The following is an 18,585-nucleotide window of genomic DNA, read 5'->3' as shown; positions in this document are numbered from 1 at the left end:
CTGTTTGAATAATAAACTTCCTTTCTGTAAAGCATAAAATCCATGGATTTCCTTATGGAAGGCTGTGGCCTGGTTCAAGTAATCCAGGATAGGCTGTATCCATTCTAACTGGCCTATTCTTGGTTACTTGCACTGGGAGACAACCACAACTGTGTGACCCAGCACGAGGAGGCTCGAGGACGTGTGTTATTTTCTGCTCAGAAGATGCACCAGCCCACGGAACGGGAGATCACGGGAGTTGGAGTTGTCCTGGGCAGATTTTTTGGTCATTAGTTGGTAGATTTTGTTATTGTAAAGCGGGTTTTGGAAGGCAATTCTTTGTGTCCCGTTTAATTGATCAAAATGGAGCTGGGTTTCTCCTCTGGTTTCACAAACCCTGAGTCTCTCTGGGTTAAGACTGCTTTGAGGTATAGAAAATTTATGTGGAAATACAAAATGCTTGGGAACAATTAAAGATAATTACTTGTGTTCTGCCATTAGCAGCTGTGAGAATCCTGTGAAAACATGCCTACTGCCTGATTTGTGCTTAACATGTTGAGAGTAGGGTTCATTTTAAATAATAAAAAGAAGACAGTATTCCTCCAAATTCTTGCTGTGATAAGGAAGAAATTAGTTAACACACAATACACAAAAAAATTGGAGGGATATATATTTTTTTTAATGCCCTAAAGACAGTATATAAATCTCAGAAAAATGCCAGGAGCCAGTTAGTCTAGAGACTTAAACTGAAGCCATCAGGCAACAGAAGAAAAAGCCAAGCCACAAATAACCAGGCAGCATTGAGATTCAAGTCCAGCCACTAACAAAGTAAAGGGGGAAAAAATTCCAAATGAGGAGGAAGAGGAGAAAAGAGCTGCACTGTCAGCTGAAGAAAGCTTTTTATGTGAAGTAAACCAAAGAGATTTTGTAGCCCAGGATACCAGTACACTTGGAGTTGCTTCCAGGGGCTAAGTAGGACTTCCCAAAGAAAACTTGAAGGAGAATAACCATCCAAAGTATTAAGATATGTTGTTCTGCCAAAGAAAAAAAAAATCAGTGTTGTTAAAAAAAAAAGGGGGGGGGAGGAATTAAGGCCTTTTACAGAGGGAAATAATTAAAGAGAAAGTTTATTGAGACTTCATCCTAAGAGATGACATTTATTATTGATCAGGCATTTAACATGGGAAGCAAATCTGTTGGCCAGATCCCAGCAGGGAAGATTTAAGGCAAAAGAGCAAGAAACTCAAGTAGAGGAGGTTGTGGGTGCCCTTTGGTGGAGCAGGAGATCTGAACTGCAGAAGGGGGACAGCACAATTTAAAATGCTGTGTATTTACAGCTAAACACTGAGGAGGTGCAGCATTAGGAGACCTGCAAATAGCCAGAAGAGCACTTCCTGCAAGGACTTGCCTGCAAATACAGCACAAGCCTGTGGTTTGGGAGCTCTTGGGCTGCAGCTCCAGGGTTGATTTACTGTGTGCTCTCCTTATGGAGGAGGTGGGTTATGTTGCAAGCAGCAAAGTTCATATCCTTGGCAGGGAGTTTGTAATTACATTCCAAGTGGAAATACTTCGCCAGCACGGGCATAGATAGGGATGGAGAGCAAAGAGGAGTCTTCTTTTGCTGTGGCTGAAAACACTGGGCTTTAGAAGGGAAATGAATGTTAAATTCCAGCACTAACTATCTAGTTAAGACTCTGGAGTGCCCTTTTTGTGCCCTCAAAAAAATAATTTAAGGCTAAAGAATTAAAAACTTCATTATTAAGGAGTAACTTGGATCCTGCTACCTTTCTTCTTACAACTGGGAAGTTGGATAGTCTCTGGGTGCCCAAAAGCAGGGGGACTGCAGCTGTCTTTTTATCTGTGTCTTTAAAAAATTCAGAGATAGAATTTAGAGAGGAAATACTACAGAACAACTTCGTTTAGTAAGAATTAATGAAAAATTAATTGTATTGTTATAGGGGAGGAAACTACTTGGTTTATGCCTGGTGGAATACAGGAAACATTGCTGTGATTATCTGGAAAGAGTGGTGTTGAAGTACATCTGTTAACTGTCTTTAATTCATAAAATGTCACATTTATTTGATGGGTGAGGTGCTGCTGTTGCTGTTTAAAAAAATGTATATGGGTTATAAATTGTTATCTGTATCAAACTTTGAATGTAATGTTTATGAGGCCAGAAATAGTTTAGATAAATTTCATAGGAATAACTTAAAGCAGGTCAGGGCTTCCTGGTATGATCTGTATGCTACATAAAGTGGAAGAGTAACTAACATTTCTGATTTAGTCATTGAGGTGCAGCTCCATCATATATGTTGTTAATAAAACTTTGCTTTCAGATTGAGGTTTTCGGTTTCCAATTACACACTTTTTTTTCTTTTGCTGGAGGCTTTAATTGTTACACTTCAGTTCAAGCTGCTGTTTCTGTATTTTTCTCCTTCAGGCCTTTTCTCTGGGTATCTCCATTTTTTTACCTCTTATTAATATGAAGCTAGTAAAACACATAAAATTAATCTAGTTTTACATGTCAAGGAAGGAAATTCCTGAAATTTCAGTCAGTTCTATGCCAGACTTCTCCACTTGAAATTTCCAGTATTGAGGATTATTTGCCAAACAAAGAAGATAAAATGCTGCCAGTGTTTTCTCTCAAACTTCTAATCTAACTGCAAACAAGATAGATAAATATTTTTTAAGCAGACTCCCCTCTTCAGCTTCCCAGTATGTTGTGAGCTACTTCCAAGCTTTCTGAGCAGCAGTTATCTTATCTTGGTATTTTCTCTGAATGCAAAATCATCTTGCTTGCTCTGGAGAGAGAGGCAGGGAGGCCCTAATATCTGCTAATCAGGTTGTTGACAGTAGGCAGCCAAGCTGCCTGTGTGGATGTCAGTGCAGAAAGGCAGTACAGCATTGCTGAGAGGATCTCTCCCAAGAGGAGAGAGATCTTGAGTATTTGCCATCTTTAGGGCTAGCTCCTCGTAGAAGATGCTGCAGACTTTGTTTTGAAAAACAGCATTTTTAGGCATTCTGTGTGGTGCTGGGAAGGCTTTTGGTGAACAAAGCTCCCTGCAGAGCTGGATGACTGATAACTCTCCATGGTGAGATATGGTACTTAGCACCTGGAATTTAAAAAAATGAGAGAATTAGCCACAGAGAGAAAACAGCTCCCTGTTGTGCAGTTCCTGTCATCACAGAGTTTTCATCGAATTTATTCCCTCTCTAAAGCTCTTCAGCACCGAAGGCACCAGCACCAAAATGATTTTTTGGTTGAGAGACACGAATCCTCGTTCCTTGAGAAGGCCTCCTGTCTCTCTTTGCCTTTAATGAGATTTTTGCAGAAGCATCACTCCAGATGATGCACAGTGTTTGCAATGGCATAATCAGCATGGGGCTTGGCAGCCTGTGCGTGCCAATCTCTCATTATTGGATCTCTACTTTTATCTTGTGCACTTCTTTTTTTATTTTCAGCATCTCGTTTGAACTGCTTCCCTGTTAACTTTTTTGTTTCTTCAAGTGTTGGGGTTGCAGGAGTGGTTTGGTTTGGTTGGTGGGGTTTTTTTAATTTTCCTTGAGCACCATCTGACCCAAATGTCATTATCATTCCAGGTTTATGTTTTGAAACGACCACATGTGGATGAGTTTCTTCAGAGGATGGGAGAGCTCTTTGAATGTGTACTCTTCACAGCCAGTCTAGCCAAGGTTTGTTCCTCTCCTCATCTCATTAACCTTTTCAGTGCTGGTCAGTGGACTTTTTGGTTGGGTTTTCTATGGATAATGATTTCCACAGTTTGGTACTATCTTAATTTTTCCCCTTCTTTTCTGCTTCTTTGTCTGACAGTGTGTACTTTGTCTGCTAGTGTGTGGGTAAGTGTTTCCATGGTAACACCATCACATATGGGCTCGTCTCATAATGTAGCCTCCATGCATTGCTCATGATGCCAATATGAAAGGCTCACAAGTTACCATGGTTATAGTGAGAAATTAGAACAAATAGCGTGCGAGTAAAGCAGCACATTAAAGCTGGGCACGAAATAAAACACACTGAATTAAACACCATCCACACCAACCAGTGACTCAGAAATTTGCTGAAAATTGGGAACACGTCTTTTTTTTTTTTATTATTATTATTTTTTGTTCTGTCAAGGTGCAATTGCAAATCTGGAGTTGGAAAATGAGACTTTTTTTGCAAAGCCTGAAACGTCAGCAGGAATATTTTGTGCCCTCTGGTCTGCAGTAGCAGTAGTAGTTTGTAGGTAGTTTTGTGGTAGATGTTACAGTAGTGGACTGATCTTAAAATTCTTCACCTTCAGTGTACTGTATTTGTGGTGTCTTGTTTGTAAAGTTATATTGGTTGTTTCTAAATAATGCTCTAGCATGGCAAGCTTTTAGTGCTACCTAGTGATGGTAGAAGGGGGCAGGACCCTGATCTGTAATGCCTTCCTACCAGAGGATTCTACCCTGAATTCTCTTTACCGTGTTCTGTTCAGTTGTGTTGTAAAAATCCTAAATACTGCAACAATTTTGTACTGAAGTAAGGTGTCTGTTAATTTTTCATAGTCTGAAGATGATTGATTTCAACATCAGTTTTTTTTCTCAGTTTAAAATACAGAAAAAAAATATAACAAAATGGTAACTCCTGCCCTGCAGTAATAAGTTACAACTACCTCTTTCAAGTGTCTGGTTATTCATGTTTTGGTTTATTTGGACACTTTTTCTTGGTCAGTTTATATCAATTGTTGGATTCTAAGCTGTGCCTCACCTCAAGTATCATCTTATGTATAAAATGAGAATTTCTCTAGTACTGTGGTATTTTTCCTAATAACATCTTTGTCTGATCCTCTGTGGCCCAGTTATGCAATTTGGCAACCTTAAGAGTCTTACTGACCCAGTCACTCCAGGGGCATCACTTGGAAAAGCCACATCAGGCTCAGATGTGTTCCTTACAGTTTATATTTAGAGGCACATGGAAACAAATCAGCTGTGGAAATGCTTCCTATAGATTTTCTGTTAGCACTGGCTGGTTTTACAGTAATGTTAGTTGAGATCTCTGGATCCATCAACCTCTGGAAAACTCTTACAGTAACTGTAAGTTGGCCCTAAGAATAAAACCTAATCAATAAATCACAGAAAAACATCAGAGTGCAAGTTAACCTTCTGCAGAAAGATAATTGTCCTACTTTTGCATTATCTCTTTATTAATCACTTCAGGTTGGCGGGCAAGTAAGTTAATTAACGAGGAGCAGGGAAGAAAACGGAGAAAGGGCATTTTGTCTGAAATTATTTCGTGTCCCTCCTTCGCCTGGCTCTTGTGAACCAGCCTTATCTGTATGCTGCTAACTCCATGTTTCTGACTTCTATTTTTAAGTATGCAGACCCAGTGGCCGACTTACTGGATCGCTGGGGTGTATTCAGGGCAAGGCTCTTTAGAGAATCCTGTGTTTTCCACCGAGGAAATTATGTGAAGGATCTGAGTCGACTGGGACGTGAGCTGAGTAAAGTTATTATAGTAGATAATTCTCCTGCATCTTACATCTTCCATCCTGAAAATGCAGTAAGTATTCAAAGTACTCGAGCTTGACTTCATCTTTCTGTTCCTTGCCCAGACCTTCTGATTCAGAAAATAACCTTTCAGAACCCTGCCTTGTATTAGTTTCCATATTTTCTTAGGCTGCAGGTAGCTTCTGGGATTCACTGCCAAGTGGTGAAGGACTTGGGCAAACTGATCTTGACTGCGTGTCATAGCCATGGCTGCTCATGTGCTTTCAGCTTTAGCTTGTGGCATGAAGTCCAACAGTTCTGAGAAATGCCAGGTGGTGTGGAACCTGAGGAACTAACTTAGCTCTGAAAACCAAAGCTGCCCTGCAGCACAGCTTTTGTTCTTTGCAGTGGTGATTACAGACAGAATGGTTTGCTCGAACAACTTCTTGTACTCCCATCTTTTTTCATTGTGGGAATGAAAATATTTATTAGGCAAGAAGAGTGAATGTTCTACTGGTTGCTGTCTGAAATCTGTGTTTGCGGGTAAGGGAGAGAAAAAAAGTCAGGATCCTGTTGTGTTGTTATGGTTCTCCTTCAAGTGTTTTCGTGATAACTCCCTTCATAATTAGAAATGTTAGCCAACAAATTCATCAGGTTTTAGGAACAAGAATAAAAGACAAGCAGCATTAGTACTTCAGGGGACAGTAATTAGGAGCAGCGTGCGTTGTCAGCGTGTGTTTGGTGGCTCCAGGAGCTCGGATGGAATGGTCTGGCACTTGCTCCCTCCATTGCTACAGATGCTGGCAGCTGCTTTGTAGCTGCCAGGATAGAAGCTGGAACTCCCTTGCATCTACTGACTTTTAAACAACCAGGCTGTGCAGTGCCTTCTTTGATGTTTTTAACCTGTCGTCTTTGTGAATTGTTAAAATTAGCGTAGGAAAATTTTGATCAGGACCACTGTTTTCCATGGTCCTGCCTCTCTGGAATAGCATTTTTTTTTTTTTAACATGAGCTGTTTATCTTGCAGCAGGCAGCTTTTAAGTTCAGATCCTAAAACTGTGATGCCTCAAGTGATGTGGTGAAAACATTTCTCTAGTTGGTGCCACACGTGGTTTAAAGTTGCCATTTATAATAACCAGGAGCTGAAGCTCTAAATTTATGTTCATGATTAAAATCAAAAACCTGATCCAGATCATCGTTTGGTATCTCGGAAATCAGTGCCAAGAAAATAATGAGCTGTAGAAATTTGGGAGATGAAGTTAAGGGCCTTGTCAGAGTGGTTTATTCATGTATAGAAAAGTGCTGCTAGCGAACTGATACTCGAGTCTCTGCAGAAACCAGAGCTTGTAACAAGATCCAAGATAGTCTTTAAAAGACCTCAGTGCACTTCCATAGTGAAGATACACATCCAGCCCACGTATTTAAGAAGGGTTATTACATGCATTATTTTCTGAACCTGTTCTCGAGGTCTAATATTTTAATCTGAGCTCTGTTCTGTACTCGCTGTTAAGTATTTCCTCCAAACCCCTCGCCAGAAGAGGTTGTTGCTGCATTCCTCTGTCTGGTGACTCACACTGATAATTCTTAGAGGAAAAAAAAACAACCCACACTTGCCTGTAAATAAACTGTCAGTGCAGCTTTATAACCTGTGTCTCCCTTCCAGTCTGTTCTGGAATGTTAAGGAGGCAGAGCGAGTCGAGCTGCCCAGTGTGGGGTCATGTAGGTGACCTGGACATGCAGGTGAAGGTCAGCTGTCCTGCACTTGGCTTTGGGGTTGGGGTTGGGTGCTAGAAAACATGGGCTTGAACCCGGTGCTCCACCTGAATGCTAATGATTAGCAATTTGCCTTATTTGTGATGATGAGTGTTACAGGACACCCACACAGGCAAAACTCACGTGTCCTTCACGTCATGAAACCCTCTCAGTGTTTGTTGGTTGCTTTGTTTCAGGTGCCTGTGCAGTCCTGGTTTGATGACATGACAGACACAGAGCTGCTAGATCTTATTCCTTTCTTTGAAGGACTAAGCAAAGAGGAAGAAGTTTACAGTATGCTTCATAAACTCTGCAACAGGTAGCCCTTAACTTTGACTGACTTCTGCTACTAGATTGCAGTAGAGCCTGTCTCCATCTTTTTCAGCTCTTTCAAATGTAAGCTTTGGGGAGGTCACCCCTGTCAGAAGTGCTACTCTTGATCTTCCTGTTACATTGGACACGAAGGACAATCATGAGTGATGCTCTTAAGCCTTCAGAAGCCTGACTCCTAAGGTCATGTGTTCAGACTACTTTTTTAAAGGAAAAAAAAAAAAGAAGCTATTTTAAGTGGGACTCTTTTAATTAATTTCATAAATGGACATCTTTTACTGGATCAGCTTTTCTTAAAACATGCCAAAAAAAAAAAAGAAGCTTGTATTTCAGCAGTTGAATTTCTCTCCCTTTCTTCCCCTCCCACTATGCAGACAATTTTACCCCCCTGCTTAGAGCAGTTGACCTGACTCTGAATTTTTTCTTACAGAATGAAGTGCCTTTTTGAATGTTATTTTAAGATAAAAAAAAATTCATTTTTGTATAAGACGTATTTCCAGACATCTTTTAGTCTTGTATTGTCTAAATGCTTTAAAAGGAAAAAAGGAAAAAAATTTTATAGAGCACTGTAATATATAACAAAGGAAAAAGTTGAAACCAAGATGCTGGGTTCCTGTCTCCACAGTGACATTAAGTTGCATTACACTTTGCCACGCTCGGAAGGTTCGGGCGTTTCGTGGGAGGGGTGAATTGGGTTCATTACATGGTTGTTTCACCGATGATGATTTTGGGCACGGTTTGGAACATATCTTGCAGTTGTTTCGAGTGTCAGGGAATGATGGAATTGAGAAAACAAGGTGACTGATAGACCTAGAGCACCTTCTCTTGTAGACAGATGAAATTCTGTTGTCTCTGCTTACGCACAACTGCCATGCCTCTCGATTTTCGGAAAACCATTATCTCGGGAGAACGGGGAGGAGGAGATCTATTTATTAGTTTAAGATTCTTTTCTTAAAACAGCCCGTCTGGGTAAGCTGGATCTGTGTTGAGCTGTTTGGAGTACTTTTTTCTTTTAATTGCTGCTACTGTATACTCACCAAATGGAGTTGACCATCGGCTGTTATACTGTTTTTGCCACTGTGCCTGTGCTATGAAACATTTTCTGTAAGCTGCAAACTTGGGCAATAAATAAAATGCAGGCTTCATAACCCACCCCCATGGATTAATCCAATGGTATCTGAAATACCAGAGAACTCAGTTAAAGGTGACCCTGTAAAGGGCATTTTTTTTAATCTTTTTTTTTTTTTCAATTGGGGTGAAGCCCTCTCCTTTTGTTGGTATATAAAAATGCAAAAAAGCATTTTGCTCACATCTCTGATTTGTATTTCTTTTCCCCCCAAGCTGTAAGGTACAGATTGGGAGCTGTATCGAGCTTTGCTAGAAGGGCACAAGTTACTAGCCTAGACTAAAATGGCTCCTCTGGCTTTGGAGTTGAGTTAGACTCATCTCTGAGTCTGAGAACCTGCTTAGCATCTTCTGCAGTGTCAGAGGTGCTTTTTCAGTTGAATAACTTAAACATTTTAAGCCTTTGAAGAAAAGGCGCACCTTTTCTTTCTTACTTTTTCTCCCCCCTTTCCAGCGTCACCTTTTAATTATCCTCCACCCCAGAAATCTGCAAACATAAAAAAGTGCAGCTGTGTTTGGCTGTCATCAGAGAAGACTAAATGGACTATTCGGTGCTTCTAGTTAGCCTCGTGCTAAATTGTGAATTGCAGATCCCCTTTGCCTTTTCTCTTTCTTTCTAAAAGTCTTGAAGATTTGAGGGGGAAAAAAAAAAAGACAAAAAACAACTTTTTTGCAAGTTGGCTTGTGATCCTCATCTAAAATCATTGGTGAAGCAGCTTAACAACGTTCATAGAAGGGCAGGCAGTGAGTAGGTTGTAGGTACAGTATAAAAGTGAGCAGCTGTGCTCCAGCTGTGGCTGCACCCAGGGGTGTTGGAGGCAGTCCCGTCACACTCTGTGTGAGTCTGTAATGGCATCACCGTTTTGTTTCTTAACCAGCTGGCATTACCTTAGTACTGTACAATTCTGTGCCACAACGAAAGACAAAACCGTCAAATCTAAAATTTAAAAAAAACAAAAAACAAAAAAAAATCAAAAAAAAAAGCCTACTTTGTTTAAAAAATAAAAACGGGGGTAAAAAAATAAAAAGAGAGACGTGTGGATTCTGGTTAGTCCATTAACGTTCCCTTTCGGTTTAAGATTGTTTAATTTTGTATTTGACTTCAGAGTAACGAAAACCCGTAAGCTGCCAAAAAAAAAAAAAAAAAAAAAAAAAAAAAAGAAAAGTTGTTCTCTGAGCAGTATTTTTTTCAACTGCGTTTTGCGGCTTCTGGGCTTCAAATGCAGTTTGCAGGGAAGTATTCAGGTTGTAGTTAGTCGTGCAGGTATGAGAGGAATGGCTGAAAAAAACAAAAAAACTTTAAGACTTTCTCAAAAGCGTTAGACCAAACAGACAATAAATAACCCACCGTGGTGACCTGTTGTACGTGAGACAAACCATGTCATCCGTTTGCATCTCTGAAAGCAGCAAGATTTCATGAACCAGTTGCCTTAAGTCTGTGAATGAATGTTGACTATTAAAAGTGTCTTGTATTGTTCTAAAATCCACATAGAAGGGGCAACTGAACTTCTGCACCAGCTTCTGCAGGAAGGGTTCTGATGAGGTTCTGTACAAACCGTACTTAACACTGTATTATTTTGGCTCTTGAAATCCACAAATTTAAAAAAAAAAAAAAAACCAACCCAAATTATTTTAATAAGTTAGTTTTAGTAAAGCATTAAAATAACATTTTGTGACAAAGGCAAAAAACTTAGCCACAGCTTTGATCTCTTAATATTAAGAGTATTTTCTGTAAGTTTTGAGTAATTTAGTAATTTTTTTTTATTTTTTAACCCACTTGGAGTGCTCTGCAATCAGGTTTGGAATCCCCTGTGTATTCAGATTTGACCAGAGGGATCAAACTGTCCTAGTTGGTTATTTTGACACTTATCATCGTACTTGAAATTTCAAGTGTTGAGTTTGCGTGGATATACAAACGCTCTATATTTAGTTTCTAGATTGTAACAAAGCAATATAGTTCTGTCCATACAGTCAGATAATGGAATGTCTGTAAAATTTGCAATACGGGTATTTGATTGTATTTTAAATACAAGAGTTTAAAAACTAAAATAGGAAAAAAAAATAAATACTTGTTTCCTAAATCTCTTGCATATTTTGAAGTGCAGTTAGTGCATGCAGGTCACCAGGGCTGTTATAAACCCTGGCTTTCAATTTTATTATTTCTGGATATTATAGAAGTTATTAAAAAAGTCTTTTCCAGTTGGTCATCCTGTTCAGCTAAAGAGATGCTGCCTGGCCTGAAGTTCTGTTGTCCTTTTTATGTCGGGTTAAAAACGGTTTTTTGCCTGTATAGGTATTTTTGAATTAAGCTGTAAGGCAGAATTGCCTTAGATTCTTTAAATTCAGCTGAGGTGTTAACGATTAAATTGCCATTTGTAAACTAGGGCTGTGCGCAGAGTCCTTGTTAACAACCACCAGGAAGCGTGGCAGGCTTGGAATGGGAGATGGTAGCAAAATGTACAATATTGCTGTGTTCATTTAGGTAGCTTTGGAAGAGTAATTTGTCTCTTTGTTTTGCCCTTTTGATCTTTATTAAACAGCGAAGTTCTACACGGAGGAAGCTCAACACCTGGAGACATTTGGTTGTCAGTGTACGCAAATCACTTTCTTACAGCATGATTTTGATTAGACTGGTTGGGGACAATAAAGTATCTAAATGACACTGGTGTGTGCTGATGTTGCAGCTTTTGAAATTTCGGTGTATCAAAAAAGAAAAAAAAAAGTAAAGTAATGATATAAGTTCTGGAGACGTAAATCCTCTGTTTTACAGGTTGTTTTTTACCTAATAAACCACAGTACCGCACAGCCCTATTTGTAAAACAGAAACAAGTTTGTGCCTCTGATTTCCAAGGTGCTGTGATGTTTTTGCCTTTGTGGGGCGAGGAGGGGGCAGGTGAGACTGGCGTGGGGCAATTGCTTCAGAATCTCTGGGTAACTATGCAAAACCAGCTGTCAGTTTTCTGTTTCACATGGTATTGTAAAATCCCAGCTGACTCTCTTTTATTTCTTGTTAAAGGTCTATTGGGAACTCCTTAACGGAGGAGTAAGCAATGGAAATGTTTCTTTCTTTCTTTTTTTCCTTCTTTTTTTTTTTTCTTATGATGGAGCTGTTTACACTTTGATGCAATGAACAATCCAGCAATACTTGAGAAACACTACAGATACCATATGAGTGTTTGCAGGAGAGAGAAGTGTTGTCAATCAGGTATTGAATGGTTTCTTTACTGTCACAAATAAAAAATTTTAACAATATAGTTACTTGTGCATGTAATACTTCTCTGGGAAAAAGAAATTCTGCACTTCTTCAGTAAAAGGCACTGCCCTAATTTGTCAGGGACATTATTCCTGCTAATGCACATCCATGTTAAATCATAAAATCATCCATCTATGTCCAACCCTCTTCCCCCTCTCCTCTTTTTATGTCGTGTGCAGGACTCCTCAGTGCCTGCCCTGGCACCTGCTTGTGCAAACAGAGCTGATGAACTACTGTTGAACTCTGCTAAATAAATTGGTGGCGACTCCTGCAGATGTTCCAGCTATTTAGATCTCTTGGATGAGATCATACAATAATTTGTTCAAGTCTCAAAGCTGTGTGACTTCTTTTGAAGGGCTTACTTCAGCTACTTGAATAGCTGTTCTTAACATCACTGCCATATCCACATGAATATCTGAATAAAACACTTTATTTGGTTGGAAAATCTATTTTGGGACTTTTTATCTGACACAATAAGACTTAGGCAGAGCCTTCCTTTCTAGGAAAAGGCACATATTATTGATGCTTTATGAGCAGAAAACCTCAGGCCTGTTGGAATAAGCAGCTGGCTCAAGATAGCACACTAGTTGCAATTAAAAATATTTTTTAGTTAGTCCTGTGATCAGTTGGAATGACTAGACTGCCTTTACTTTGTACTGGTGAGTCAGGGGGTTGATTTTTAAAAAAATTTTTTTTAGGTTTGTTTTGGGGGGGATTTGTTTAGGGGATTTTTTTTTTTTAGTTTTACCAGTCTCCTTAGCTGCTACTTAGGATAAAGATGCCTTTCTTTTTTTTTCACTCAGTAAAACAAGTGTCTCAAAATTCATGAAACAGCTCATTTATAGCAGTGAGAAAGATCCTTATTGTTCTGTCCTGACTGATTAAAACCAAACACACCCTAATCTACGTACTTAAACACCTTCCCATGTTTTTCCCCCATTTCATTGTGTTTTTGACTCAGAAGGAAAGCCAACCACTCTGAAATCCCCTGCAGGATGGGATAGGGCCTCTTCCAGGTGGGCTGCACTCCAGGGGATCCTGCAGTCTCCAGCAGTTTTCCTGGCAAGCCACCCTCGCCATCCAGACTTCCCCTCGGCCCAGCTACGCTGGCAGGAGACCAGGCAAAGCTCTCCTGGACTCCTCTGGTTCCACTGGAGCTACTGGTGAATAAATGATCTGTAGGTAATACATGGGTTTGGACAGGTTGGCAGACTCGAACTTGGGAAGCTTCCAGGAGTGTTTTGTTGGGAAGGAGCTGTACTGAGGAACTGGGTTCTCCGTAATTGCCCGATACCACGTAACGGGCATTTCTGAAGCCCGGGACACACACAGATGGGTTTGGCTCCATAGGGCAGGTCCCTGCATCGGCAGTTACACACTTTCCCAGATTCAAAAGCAGTTTAGAAGGGTTAGATTTGGTCATTGCTTGGATCAGCAGCATACTGGGTGTTTGGGAGGCGCTGGCTGTGTCTGTGTCCCCTGGGCCTCGGTGGACCCGTCGTAGCTCCCACTGCTCTTCTCTGCGCACCCGACAGCCTTTAATTTTGGAACAGCCCCTTTGATTGAGGGATGTAAACACACTCGATCAGGATGGAAAATGCTGGACAAAGAAAGGCAGCGCAGCTGGCACCCGCCAGCCTTGGCCATCGTCTCGGGCTGGACTCCAGCAAGGACAAGGCTGCTGCTGCTCGAAGGCGAACGGAGGAGTCACCGCTCAGCCAGAAACACGTCACCCCCTCACAGAACCTCCGTTCTCCCAGATAATGAGGGTTGATCGTTTTGTCCCTACAAACGCGATGTCACCGCCTCAGAATTCCCGGCGTTTCAATAAATGTTGCACTCCAAGGCTCGGAGGAGTTGCTGGCTTGACAATGGGTTGTTTTCTCTTGTCCAATTTTAATGAGCTTTTGTGATGAAAACCAAATTTCTTTACAGTGTAACCTTGTGATTTTATTTTTTTTTCCCACGCTTTGATTCAGTTTGACAATAAACTATCTGTGTTATTTTTTTCATCCTCTTCATGTCTGATAATGCACAACATAGTTGAGGGCTGCTCCCAGGAATCCCCCTCTTGTGCCCACATGCCATTCTCCATGGGGGGAAATACTGGGAGGGGGAAGCAAAGGCTTCAGAGAATCAGGCCAGAGAGTTCTCCCCATTCCATTCCTCTCACAGCTCTTTGGACTTGCTGGGCTTTAATAAAGATGAGAGCCCTGACTGCTGAGCATCAAGGGCTCCTTCCCCTAGCAGCATGTTTGGCAGGTGGGTTCAGTTCCTGTTCTTGGTTAACCTGCTGAGGTTTGAATAAAGCCATCTTGCTGCTTCCAAAGCCACTAAAGCCTGTACATAAGTGGGAGCTGAGAAAGCAGAAAGATCCTGGATTCTGGGAGGGGATAAGGAAGTGGGAGAAAACTGTTGGGAACTGAAGCACTGGGTTGGTTCCTCACCTGCCTGTCCTGGGTTTGTAGGGATAAATGAGGCCTGAGAGCGGCTCAGGAGGCACATCCCTGCCTTCCTTCCAGGCTGCAGTGGCATCTGCCTCCTTAACTTTGGCAGTACCTGTTGAGAGTGCTGATCCATCCGTGGTGGTGGTGAGCTGGTGACCTGACACTGGTTTTGGGTCAACCACTCTGTGGGCAAACAACATCGATTCCCTAAGGGATGGGGAGGAACTGGGGGAGCTGACTTGTGCTTGAGTTGGATTGGTTCAAGGTGCTCCTGGGAAGCAGCTTTTCCTCTGGCACATGTCCCCGAGTTAGGTCTGCGTGGAAGGGGCATGCTGAAGAAGCTGGGTGTAAGTTAAGCATTTACTGGAAGACAAACCCACAGAAATACAAAAGTCTGATGTTTTCATGTGTGTTTTTAACAGGATATGCCTTTAGGATTTTTTCCTAGTCTCTGCCAAATCTGCTGGTTACTTTGTGCTGTACCCTCAGAGGTTGAGAACCACTGTGGGGTTTTTTATGCATCTGAAATGCTCAGGCATAAAGTCTGATGTCTTGGGCCATTTTGTTCTTTCACAAGCCAAATGCATTTAGAAGAAGAGAGGAAGCTTTTTGTCAAGACATGAGCCTGTTTAATCACAGAATTATAGAATCATTTAGGTTGGAAGGGACTTACTGCTGACTTGGGCCAGGTGCTGTGTAGGAGTAGGGCTGAGACTGAGCACATAAAGGTCTTGCCCTTGGCTTTGCATCACAGGGCTGTAGTTCTGTGACCCTTAATATTCCTTTTAATATTTTCTCTAAGTAGTGAGCAGAGCCTTGATTTCATTGGAATCATCTGTAACACATCTTAGTAAGGCAGGTAGAGCAGGTTCAGATGAATAATCACCCACTGGCCTGGGGTGGATAGATCTTGAAATAATAACTGGAGGGGTCAGGCAAATATTTGGAATGATGATGGCTGTGGTTGGAAAATGGTTGTACTGTTGGCACCTTGGGGAGAGGGATGAGCAGGCAGGAAGAAGTGGAGCTGGGGGAGGTCCGGAGGGGGCTTTGTGGCTCTGAACTGTGGTGGGCCAAGCCATGGCATGGTCTGGCAGTGGGTGCACTTGGCTTTGATGCATCTACGATCCAAGTTTCGGGAAAATAAGGAGGGGTTTAAAGGCTCGGGCCATGCAGGGCTCTGTCACACCACGAGATGGTGCAGCTGTGCAGTGCTGGCTTTTAAAGGCACCGTAGAGGATTTTTAAAAGCCATTATCTCGAGTAAAAGCATCACCACAACTTCGAATATCTGAATCCCCTGCCAGGGTTGCACTCCACAGGTCCACGGAAAACATCTTCCTTCAGGTAAAAATCCTTCAGAGGCAATTTCTTCATTTGCCCAACGAATGCTGAGTTTCCTTTGCAAAAGGAACCTGTGGCCCCTCACCTGAATACAGATAAGTATTCGTGATAATTTTAGTCTCTTGATTATTTTTTCTTCCACGAAAACGCAGAAACATGTGATCAGCACATGAAAAATAAAGAGGAAAATCAGCTTTTCTCAAATAATTGAGTTCTAAATTACGTCCTTGTGCCTTCCCTAGTGTGGTAAACCTTGTTTTCCTCCAAAAGCTCTGCTGCTCACCTTTTCTTCTCTTTCTAAAGCAGCATCGTTTTAAACTGGGATTTGGCTGAAGTACATCAGGAGGACTGTGGACAAATGTTGAGTCTCCAGGTGGGGCAGGAAGAGAAGGAAAGCAGTGTGGTGCCAAGCTGGCAGGTGTGTAACAGGGCACCTCTCCCTGTGCCAATTCCGCTTCCCTGCCGCGTGTGCTGAACCGTGTGAGACCTGGGCCAGAGCACGGGGGTGAGGGGAGGGTCAGGGCTGGACCAGAAGGGCTGCATCCACCAGGGAATGGGCCACACCTGCAGGGCTGCTCCTCCCTGTTAGTGAGGGCATCGTCTGGTTTCACATGCCCAACATGCTCTTGTTTTCTGAAGAGAAGTGTTTTTCCAACCCGCCACCTCCCTTTGCTGCCCATCCCCTTGGCCTTCTGCTCCCTTTCACCGGAGGCACCTGCCCTGTGAGGAAAGACTGAAGGAGTCAGGTCCCTTTTTCCTGGGAAGAGAAAGCTCAGGCAGGGCCTCATCACAGCTGCAGAGTACAGAGGCTCTGTCTTCACACGGAGTCATGTGGAAAACAACAGGGAACAGGTACAAGTAGCACCAGAAGAGGTTTTAACTTGGCACAAGACAGACATTTTTTACAGTGAGAACAGTCAGTCGTGGAAACAACTTCCCCAGGGATGTGGTGGAGTCCCCATCACTGGAGGATTTCAAGATGCAACTGGATAGGGCGATGGATAACCTCATCCAGCTCCTTTCCCATGACAGGTTGGACCAGCTGACCTTTCAAGATCTCTTCCAACCTGGGCTGTTCTTTGATTCTACGATTCCCATGTATCTTTTTCCACCTCCTGGCTTGCTGTCCCCAGGAATGGGGTGACCAGCTGTCCTGGTAAAGGAGGAGGGCTCTGCAGAGTCATCCAGCCTTGGACAGGCTATTTTCTTGTGCCTCAGATGTTCTCCCCTCTTTTGCCCCTTCTTTTAGAGGAACGAACAGATTTCCCTGCGTGTTGATTGTTTTACTCCTACAAGTGCAAAACATCTGGATTGGAGGTGACACTAAACCCCTTGCAGTCCTGTTCCTCGTTAGTTGTGGGGAGCAGAACTGCTCTTCTCACTCAGAATATTTTTACTTTGCACGTGTTGCCATTTTTATTTTACGCATTTTCCATTTGATTAGCAAAGCAGTGTGACTAGAAGGGAAGATGAGCGTTCTCCAGTGACACAACATGGGGCTCAGAGATGCTAATTGGTATTTCCAGATGTGTATGGGAGAGGCAAACCCTGTCTGGCTGCACCAGGGAACGTGATAAGCTCTGTGGGGTGAATGGCTTGTGTTTAGCCTGAAGGTTAATTCATGCAGGGGAGGCTGCCTTGAAAGTTAAATCCCAGGCTGGGATCCCTGCCTGAGCCCAATTCCTGGCTTTTCTAGGTGACAGCTTTGCCTGTCACAGGCAGCTCCAGCACACAGGGCCCTGGGGGTGCTGGAGCTGAGGGGATGCTGCTGCAAGTAACACCTGCATCTCTGTTAGCAAAACAAAGACATTCTCTGCTGCAAAAATCAGATCATCTGCAAATACCTGTTCCCCATGAGATGCAGAATGAAGGTGTAACTTGATTAATGTAACCCAGGCAATAGGGAGAACTTAAATTAAAAGGAGGAAAATTCCTTGACAGGCATCTCCCAAGCTTTACAGTGATACACTGCGTGTCAGGGAAAAGGTCAGGCTCCAGTTAAAGACTCCAGTTAATGGCTTGATGTTAAATGTGGCTCTGATCTCTCCAAGATCCTGTTTCTCCCTGAATCCTTTAATTTTCTTGGATGCTGTTGGAGCACAGGCACTTCTCACCTTCACTCTGACGAAAAGGAAAGAAATTATCTATACCCCATTGTCCAAGGGGTAAAACAATTCCACAAATAGTATTTGTTCTTGTATTTTCTCTGAGGGCTGCAGCCTCGCCTCATTTGATTCGACATCACTCTGGTTCTCCTGAAAATCTCTGGGAACTGGGGGATAAATGTTTTTTATCTGCCTGCAATGAGTCAGCTACAGGCAGCAAAGGGAACCAGATTTTCTGGCTGCTTCAGATTTTCTAAATTTCAGCTTTACAGAAAATCAAGTTCTTCTTTTAACTTCTTGGTAACCAGGTTGTCAGCTGTGACACTTTGTTGTGATGTTTTTTTTTAAAATAATGAATTTGATGTGCTTGCTGACAGGCTGGATCTCACAGGCACTGGGTTTGTGTGCTGTCACCCATTTTTAGGGATCTCACCACCAAAATAGGTATCGGCCCCATCCTGGAGACAGTTACAAGTGTTGAAGCAGAGTGACTAATTAATCATAATAGGGGGATCTTTTCCCTAATATCTTTTTCTGTTTTAGAGCAGATACCTCCTGAGAACTAGTGAAGCAGAAATTGGATCATTATGAACCTCTGCAAATAAAGAGAGTGGCAGCTCATCCTCCAGCAAGACGAGCACACCCTGGGCTGCATCACAAGAACTGTGACCAGCAGGTCGAGGGAGGGGATTCTCCCCCTCTGCTCTTGTCAGACCCCACCTGCAGTGCTGTGTCCAGCTCTGGGACCCCAACACAAGAAGGACATGGAGCTGCTGGAG

General features: G+C 42.3%; 1 protein-coding gene across 6 annotated transcripts in view; it reads left to right on the top strand.

Moving 5' to 3' along the window:
* The window catches only part of CTDSPL (CTD small phosphatase like), an 81,782-nt gene extending 67,861 nt beyond the window's left edge, over positions 1-13,921 (top strand). For all 6 annotated transcript variants that reach the window (XM_018089227.2, XM_018089225.2, XM_018089223.2 and 3 more), the window contains 3 exons: positions 3,580-3,672; positions 5,339-5,524; positions 7,401-13,921. In XM_018089227.2, coding sequence (XP_017944716.1) covers positions 3,580-3,672; positions 5,339-5,524; positions 7,401-7,526 — 405 coding nt within the window. In that variant the 3' untranslated portion in view covers positions 7,527-13,921. The remainder of the gene's footprint in view (positions 1-3,579; positions 3,673-5,338; positions 5,525-7,400) is intronic.
* Positions 13,922-18,585: the final 4,664 nt, after the last annotated feature.

Source organism: Manacus vitellinus, unplaced genomic scaffold (genome assembly GCF_001715985.3).
Source record: "Manacus vitellinus isolate BGI_N305 unplaced genomic scaffold, ASM171598v3 scaffold_12_pilon, whole genome shotgun sequence".
Taxonomy (NCBI): Eukaryota; Metazoa; Chordata; class Aves; order Passeriformes; family Pipridae; genus Manacus; species Manacus vitellinus.
The sequence above is the reverse complement of the archived record's forward strand: the minus strand, read 5'-3'. Positions and strand labels throughout refer to the sequence as shown.